This window comes from Epithele typhae, assembly GCF_022376455.1.
Source record: "Epithele typhae strain CBS 203.58 chromosome Unknown BXZ73scaffold_326, whole genome shotgun sequence".
Taxonomy (NCBI): Eukaryota; Fungi; Basidiomycota; class Agaricomycetes; order Polyporales; family Epitheliaceae; genus Epithele; species Epithele typhae.
In genome coordinates this window covers 6,368-15,256 of record NW_025954517.1, presented here as the reverse complement: position 1 = coordinate 15,256, position 8,889 = coordinate 6,368, and the positions used below count along the sequence as shown (strand labels likewise).

Below are 8,889 nucleotides of genomic sequence, written 5' to 3'. Positions count from 1 at the left end.
CGCCATGCTATCGCTGCGAACCATGGCGTATCATTGCAACACCATCTCTTCGTGTTGGATCCGACGAGGATGTGAGGCAGGCTTGTTCGCGTGTTCGGAACATCGTCGCGTACCACTGAGCCATAATCATTGTATCGCACAATGTATACTCATCCTATTCCGAATGTAGTTGTGAGCTTCACTGATGCGCTACATGGTGGGTAGTACGAGAATTCCATCTAATTCGCCGGTCTACAGGTACTTCAGCACTCGAGCAGAGCCCTTCACCCCCGCTCCATGGAGCGAGCTCGCCACACAAGTTATAACGCAGCACGACACTCGCTCCATACGTATTCCGTTGATGAAGTCGCGAAGCTCGTATGTTGAGAGGCCGACATCTAATCTAATCTGTAACGACCTTGGTGCCAAGATAAGCTGCAACACTGGACGCCGCCTCCTCTTTCCGCTTCGTCACGGACCACCACAACGTACGGAGTGCACAGGAAACATGGTTTATGTGCATATTTGCTCACGATTTCTCCATTTTTCAGTGCGCTCCTTTCGACCTCGCACACTTTCCATCAAACCCCCTTCGGCGGTAGAGTCGTCCCCAAGTCAAAACTTCAGGGCAAGTGCCACCTTATGGAAATCAGCTTTACGTGCTCATTTATTTCTTCGAAGGTTCCCGCCATGGAGGCCCCTATCGATCGTCTCAACGACGATACTTTGCTTGCCATCCTCTCCCATCTCAAGAAGCAAGACCTCTGCGCCTTGTCGCTCACCTCCAAACACTTCCATGCGATTTCCTCTCCAAGGCTCTGGACAGTCATTTCGACGAAACGTGCTTCATACGTCTCCTGGTTGCATGGGAACATCGGCACTAACGCTCGTTATGTTCGTGAGATGACGATCAATGTCGACGAAAAGGCACCTATGCTCCCCGATGTCCTGTTCGCAACCAAGAATATCCATTTCTTTGTGATATACCGTCTTTCTTTCCATTCTGACGACCCTCGTTTTGCTTCAGCTCTAAGTTGCGGGGCTGTGCGATCTCCGGACATTCGTTTGCGGCATGGTCGAGGACGAAATGTTGCCGACGATCCAAGGCATCTCTCACAATCTCACAAACCTCGGTCTAAGCTATCAATATAAGAACTTTTCCGACCACCTCACCCCCCTCATCTCCCTCATCAGATCATTTCCTCGCCTGCATGATCTCATTCTACATTACATTCAGCAGGCAAATACTATCGACATCGCCAACCACCCACCATTCCCCTCCATCCAGCGGCTCATCCTGACCGAGGTCACCGAGCCTGCAACGGATCTCGTTTGTCTCTGCCCCAACGTCTCTGCCCTGAAAATATGTCTCTTCTCCACCTTTGGGAAAGGGCTCAACAAATTCGATGAATCTCGACCAAAGTGGCGCCTCTCGTCGATCCCTCAAGTCGTGCTCTCCGTTCCGTGCACGGAGGGCAGAGACTCCACGGTCTCTTTTCTGGAACGGTGGGCCTTCCGCGCGACGCACGCTCGACTGCCCATGCTCTGGCATTTCACGGCTGACGGCATCTCGTTCACTGAGGGCGAAGCCGCGTCCCGACTGACGCGCGTTCTCGACGTGCTCAAGCCGCACTCCCTCCACCTGGAGATATCGGCGAGGGGGCGCGACAAGAGGCTGTCTGATACCGACCGGACCGGGACTCTCTGGCAAGAGGTCGCCGCAGCCGCCCCGCACCTGCGCGCGCTCGTGCTCCACGTGCAGTCATTCGACGACGGCGAGCGGCCGCGGGAGCTTTGGACGCCCCCGGTACGTCGCGCTCCTGATTCGAGCACGCCCGCTGCTCACCGGATGTCCTCCACATGCCAGGACGCGCTCGTGGCGGAGCTCGCCCGGCTCCCGCTCTTCGGCGTCCGTCTCAATGCGGACACGCAATTGTTGAAGTGCAAGGCGGACGCGGACCATCGCCAGCGCATCCGCGCGCTCGCCGCGTTCCCCGAGAAGCTCGCCGCGGCCAGTCCGACACTGCGCGTCGTCGGCGTGTCGGACGGGTGGCGGAAGTTGGAGGGCATGCGATCCGAGCGGTGGTGGCGCGTCGAGCGCGGCGACGGCGACGGCGGGTCGCGGTCGCTGGTCGAGCTCTGGCGCGAGGACGGGGGGCGGGCACTGGAGCTCGTGCTGAACGAGGCGTTTTGTGTGTCCGACCTTGACGGTGAGTAGATGCTTTGAGTTCTCGTCTTACCCAGCGGCTGACTTTTTCTTCTGTAGAAATTTACTTGGGGAAGTGCCGTTACGTGAGGAGGTAAGCGGGGAGCACGAGCGCGCCACGAAGACTTTCGAGACCCCGCCGTCGCCGCGCGAATGAGGGAGACCGGACGCGAGGGGATTGTCGTCTCGCGCGCCGCGGGCTCGTTCGTCATCCCGAAGACGGCAGAGCTCGGCACGCTCTCGCGCACGTTGTGGGATCGCTCGCGGATGGGACGTCGGTGCCGAACCAGGTCGAGGTCACGCTCAAGGGTGGCTTGGAGCTACAGCCTGAGGGAGTGGGAGAATTTAGATATGTAGCGCGCGTTATGCCAATGCTTATCGGAGCTGATCAATACTCTCTGTAAGTAAAGACAGCCTACGCGCGCCTATCAACATCTCTTGCCTTCCTCCCTCGACCGCGCGGTGCGTCTCACTACCTTATGTCGCAGGTGATCAATTGTTCCTGGCTCATCGGATCCTGCAGCCATCACGATGTCCTCTTCGATGTTCACCGGCTCAACGAAGACGTCCTGCTTGCCGTCCTCTCTTATCTTCCAGGCAACAACGCGGTACAACTCGCTTGTACGTGCAAGTTCATTTGTGCTCTCTCCTGTCCAAGCTTCAGCGTGGAGTTATGGGACCAAGCCAAACTATCTCAAAGGGCTCAGATGATCTGCAGGCCTGGTTCTTCCTCCGCTTCTTACTTGCATGACTTCGACGTGACTCTGATGTCGAATAAAGACGAAGGCATAAAGGCCGTGAGCGACATCCTCGGGACCGCCAAAAACCTCCGCCAGCTGAGTCTCTCTACCGTCATTCGGAAAGGTTGGATGGAATATCCGTCGATCGTCCACGCTCTCACTCAAATGAAGAATCTGCGAGCACTCTATTATTCTCCAATCTGCCTCGACGACGTACTTCCGATGATCCAATCCATCCCCTCGCCCAACCTCGTCCACCTCAGTCTTTCGTACGATTTCAACAATCACGATTTCCCTCCTCTGCTCTCGGTACTGAAATCGTTCCCGAAGCTCCCTACACTCGCCTTGAACAGCTTCCTGCCAGGTCCGACTCTTCTCGACACTACCCAGACATCGTTCCCGTCCATCCGGCATCTCTCCCTCACGGACGTGTCCGTCGCCGCCACGGATATTCTCTACCTCTGCCCCAACCTCGGCACGATCGAATTCTCCCCAAACGACGAACAACGGTCCATGCAAGGCCACACGGATCCCCGGCCGAGATGGCCCAAGGTCTCCCGCCTCACTGTGGACATCGGCCGCGCGACAAGATGGGGCGGAGACGCCGATGCACCCAACGCCGAGCCGCAGATCGTCGTCGTTGAGCTGTTCGAGCGCCGTGCAAGCCCCGTCCCGCACCTCGAGCTCTCCTGCGAGTGGGAGCTCACCCGCAACGGCGTTGCCGCCGTCGACGCCGACACGTCGCGCCGCCTCATGTGCCTCCTCGCCGCGCTCCAACCCCGCGCACTCACGCTCCCAGTGCACGCCGGCTTCAACCAGAGCCCGGACAAGAGGCTCGACGGCTGGATGTGGACCGAGGTGGCGGGCGTTCTCCCGCACCTGCGCGCGCTCACCCTGCGCCACATTTACCCCAACGAATGGGTTCCCCCGGTGAGTCCGTCTGCTGTGAAGCCTTCAAGCTTCGCCTCGCTGATGTCAGTCCCGCAGGACACGCTGCCGGCGGCGCTGGCGCAGCTCCCGCTCCACTGTCTGTTCATCGACGCCAGCCCTCCGGAGATTGACAGGTTCAACCGGGCCCCCTATAGAGAGCTAGAGCGTGTCAAAGTGCTTGGCGCGCTCCCCGCGAAGCTGCTTGCCGCGCTCACGAAGATACGCGTTCTGGGCATCAAGGGGATAGCCGCGCTTCCCTCAAGCTCGTTGAATTCCAATGAAAAGCGGTGGCTGACGGAGGTGGATGAGTGGAGGAAGCAGCACGGTGAACGGAACACGCGTTGGTGGCGGGTAGACGGTGTAGGTGAGGAGCGAAAATTGGTCGAGCTCTGGCGCGAGTACGGCGAGCAAGCGCAGCGGATCATCGAAGATTCCGAGACGTATCGCGTCGCAGACCTTGACGGTGAGTATATCGGACGCCTCGGTGCTTGACCTGGACGCTGACTTTGCGCTTACGCAGCTATATACTTGGACAGGTGCCGGTACGAGCCCTGAATGTAGGACATGCGCGTACGATGGAGATCGGCATTGAAGACACTCGTGACCGGGTTGGATGCGTCTGAAGGGTACACTACACGCCCGTTTCTTCATGTTGGCTTGTTGATTGTCGCGTGTTTTCAGTCCTCGGCTGAAACGTCCCCGTGCCTCCCCGCGTCCGCTTTCTCTCACGTCCGCGGCACCTCAGCTATCTTTGGCGGCGTCACACACCAAGAGGCTGAGCGCGTCCGAGCCTTTTGGACGGTTTCCGGCATTAGCGAACACTTGGATCACCTTGGAGCTCAGCTCCGCGAGGAGTATAAGTATGAATGCGTTTAGACTGCTTCAAAAGGAGCAGGCCGGCGAAAACCCTAGGACTTATCCAGCAATATGATTCAACTTTAGCAATAGCGTACGTAGTATCCGCCTCCCCTGAAAGTGGGGTACATGTGGTCCGTGCTCGTTCATTCCTCGCTTATGGCTCATAGCGGCACTTGTCCAGATATATTTCTGCGGAAGCAGGTCAGCCCCGGGCGCAATCAGACATTATCCGACACCTGTACTCACCGGCCAGGTCCGCGACGCGATACTTCTCCGCGGTTTCCACCAGCTTCTGCGCATGCTCCCCATCCTCGCGCCAAAGCTCCACTAGCCTCCGCTCCGCCCCTGTCCCATCTACCCGCCACCAACGCGTGTTCCGTTCACCGTGCTCCTTCCTCCACTCGTCCAGCTCGTAGGGAAGGAATACTTCCAGCTTGAGGTCCTTGAACGCATCTTCGGGTGGCGCGGTCATCCCCTTGATGCCCAGAACGCGCATCTTCGTGAGCGCGGCAAGCAGCTTCGCGGGGAGCGCGCCCAGTACTTGAATACGCTCAACCACACGGTAGTCCGGACCTGATGCCTTCGGATCATCAACCGGGCTGGTGTCGATGAAAAGGCAGCGGAGCGGGAGGTGCGCGAGCGCCGCGGCGAGCGTGTCCTGTCGGCGGAGCCGGGGCGTCGAGATCAGCGTTTGCGCCCGACGTTGTCCGGCAGACGGACTCACCGGAGGGACCCAGCTGTGGTGCTCGGAGCAGCGCAGCGTCAGCGCGCGCAGGCGCGGGAGCGCGCGCGCGACCTCGGTCCACATCCGGCCGTCGAGCTTGTTGTCCGGGCTCTGGAAGCCCGCATGCACCGGGAGCGTGAGCACGCGGGGTTGGAGCGCGGCGAGGAGGCGGGTGAGGCGGCGCGACGTGGCGGCGTCGACGGCGGTGACGCTGTCGCGGGTGAACTCCCACTCGCCGGTGAGCTCGAGGTGCGGGACGGGGCCCGCGCGGCGCTCGAGCAGCTCGACGAGGATGGTCCGCCGATCGTCGTCGTCGCGCGCGGCGGCATCTGCGCCCCATGCCGCCGCGCGGCCGATGTGCGCGGTGAGGCGGGAGAGCTTGGGCCATCTTCGGCGGGAATCCGTGTGAGCGCCCGCAGAGTGCTCGTCGCGGTCGAGAGAGAGGTTTAACGACTCGAGTTTGGGGCAGAGGTAGACGAGGTCCGTGGATGTCGCGGAACATTTACGCAACGTGATGTGCAAGATGGACGGGAACGATGGACGGGTGATGTCGAGAAGAGCCGGGCCTGGCAGAAAGTTCTTTAGGGCGAGTGTAGAGAGCTTCGGGAAGGCTTCCAGGGTGGACAAAAGAGGAGAGAAATCGTGATGCCGCTGAGAGTAGTAGCAGAGGTCCAGAGTGACCAGATTGCGTGAAGGAATAGACTTGATCACTGACAGCACACCGGGGCTAACTGGACTGCAAGACAAAGATCGCAACTCTTGCATCTGAGCAAGCGCACGAGTGGCTGGTGGGTGGAGTATGAAGCTAGCATCGCAAACTTGGAATTCCAAGCTTCGCAAATTCTTCGTCGCAGTGAGAATATCGCCAATGGTATCCAGGTACTCCTTGTATATATAGGGTACGAGGTTGATTTCGAGGTGGTGTATGTAACCGGCGCTGCGAGCGTGTGGGTGACAGAGGTCGTGATGGCGTCCAACGAGTTGGGCTTGGTTCGAGATCTCGATGGGGAATCTGGGAGAACAAATCGCATACATGAACTTGCATGTGAGAGCGAGTTGCACAGCGTCGTATCCTGGGAGATAGGAGACAATGTTGAGTACAATATCTTCGTTGAGCCGACGGACGACTGAGGACGGCGGCATGTCGATTTGTGAGCCGGATGTTATGCAAGCAACTGCGAACGATGTGTAGAGTACCGCGCCGGTGTAGGCGGGTGTGAGGAGATGTCCATGAGAAGTTCAGGAGACTGCATGGACTCGCCTGAAGCAGTCGACGTTGAGGACTCGCGATGAAATGAGGGTGGCCCGTGCAACAGTGAACAAGTAGGAAGGGTATCCAAGGCCCTGGAAGTGAAAAGCGGGCTCAAAATGCGCTCTTGTGTGTTTGAGAACACTTACCAGTCGCGTCGAGAGAGTCAGGAGGCAAGAGGGGTAGACGCCAGGGGACGCCAGCTTGCGCTTAATGGTTTTCAACGTCATGACTCCCGCATTCCCGGCCAGTGTTGACTCCATTTAAAATGAGCTATGGATGTGTTCCTGATCGGACTGCTTTCCTGGAAAGTATCGAGTTGTCAGCCTCTGGCACCGTCACCAACGCGATGATCGGGGTGTGCGAGGCGGGATTGTTGGGTCGGCCTGAGTGTGACTTCTACCATACTCTGCGCCTGCTCCCCATGTTCTCACCACAGTTCGACCATCCACACCTCCTTTCCTTCATCCTCGATCCGCCATCACCGCGTATTCCGCACACCATGCCCCTGGCGCCACACCCCCGCCTCCGTTGGCGGGTCGTCCTGCGTGCGCCGAGTCCTAGTAAACGTCTTCGCCACATCCATCCCCGTAACACCTACCACGTGCAGCGAAGGAACGGCTTCCGAAACTTTGTTCGGGAATGGGGAGAGCGTTCGGAGACGCAGCTGGAGCTCCAGGCATTGGGAGTGCGGTCGATTCCTGGATCACAATTCGAATATAGAGGCGTGCCATACGCAGAGAGACCGACACGACGTCCCGGGGGGATACATGCGGGTGGTGTAGGACCGTCATCTGCGACATATGCGCCGCGGTCGAAACGAGAGAATACATCGAGCCACCCTGATAGATCAAAGTGGAGTGAATGAAGCTTGCGCGTTGACGCTGACGCTGAGCGCCGCCAACAAGTACCAATAGACGAGATTAGATTAGATTGCCTTCCAACGCAGAGGAGTCGAATACAAAGGTACGTAGATTATTTAATGTGAGCTATCATATAAACACGAACACGAATCCGACACGCTCGATAGACCTCGATCGCTCCATCACGCCCCGCCGCTGAACCCGTAGTGGACTTCGCGAACTCGGCCTCGCGCGCCCGCTGAGCCACGTCCTTCCTCCGTTCATCCTCCGTCATCGGTGGCCGCGCGGGTTTTAACTTGCGCGTGGGGCTCGAGCGACGGCCAACCGAGGGCGCGCTTCAGCCACGAGGGGGATTTTGAGCGGGGCGACGCGAGAGGGGAGGGCGTCGGGGACGCGAGGCCGTACTGCGATTGGAGGGTGCCGAACGCGGACTCGTAGTCCTTCAGTTTTGAGCCGCGAAGTGGGGCGGTGGAGACGGCGATGGAGGTGCTCGTGAGCGATGCGATGGACGGAGAGGATGGGAAGGAACTCTCGATGGTGCTTGCGGACGGTGGCTGCGAGAGTGGTGGGCGCAGAAGTAGAAGGAGGCTGCGTGGAGAGAAGAAGAATTGGTGTCGAGGTATGGGCAGCTGTGGCGAGTAATTAATAAAACGACTAAACGGTACGTCACTCCATCACATACCGAGCACAGACGCACGCACGCACGCACGCACGACGACTACGCGTGCCCAGGCGTCCACCTGAGGTCCGTGATTGACTCCGTGAGGCGCTTGTGGGTGCAGTGGCGCACTCATCGCAAGAACCCTGTATACAGCTGTGCACCCTCAGGACGGTCGAGGCGCAATATGACTCACCTGTAAGTTCGCGCCGTGCGTACTAGATTAGAAGCACCGAGGTCTTCTTCGGGGCGGTACAAGGGCTCGGCGCCGCGGCACCAGACGGGAAGTCCGAAAAACAGCGTTCGCCGACTCACCGACCGGGAGCCTCAGAGGACGCTCATCATATCGCAGTCTGCCAGAAGTAGAGCCACCTAGCGTCTGAAGACGTGAAACAGGAACAACCGGATAGTGCGCGCCGCACAGTAACAGCATGGAGCAGCATCTCCAGCTGACGTGCCACGCTGCGTGGCGAACGGCTCGCCTCGAAAGGTCGACCGGGGACAATTCCGCACGTAGATGGCGAGGCGGATCCGAGGACGCTGAGATTTCAAGCCTTGCATTGCCAAGACTGTGGAAAGGTGGCATTTGGCGGGAAAATTCCACGTACATAGATGCTTCACGATTGGGTACATCAGTACTCGTTCCATACAAGAGAAAAACCAGATCAAGGCGCACCGGACC

General features: G+C 58.7%; 2 protein-coding genes across 2 annotated transcripts; one reads left to right on the top strand and one right to left on the bottom strand.

Annotated features, from left to right (window-relative positions):
* Positions 1–669: 669 nt before the first annotated feature.
* Positions 670–4,410, top strand: BXZ73DRAFT_110146 (uncharacterized protein; the record flags this gene model as incomplete). Its single annotated transcript, XM_048017328.1, has 8 exons — positions 670–967; positions 1,014–1,786; positions 1,847–2,189; positions 2,246–2,279; positions 2,709–2,806; positions 2,966–3,855; positions 3,913–4,318; positions 4,376–4,410. The coding sequence occupies 8 exons, from the start codon at positions 670–672 to the stop codon at positions 4,408–4,410; spliced, it is 2,877 nt and encodes a 958-aa protein (XP_047870666.1).
* A 3,399-nt stretch (positions 4,411–7,809) lies between these two features.
* Positions 7,810–8,640, bottom strand: BXZ73DRAFT_84509 (uncharacterized protein; the record flags this gene model as incomplete). Its single annotated transcript, XM_048023980.1, has 4 exons — positions 7,810–8,178; positions 8,263–8,353; positions 8,404–8,425; positions 8,523–8,640. 4 exons carry the CDS (start codon positions 8,638–8,640, stop codon positions 7,810–7,812), a joined length of 600 nt encoding a protein of 199 aa, XP_047870665.1.
* Positions 8,641–8,889: the final 249 nt, after the last annotated feature.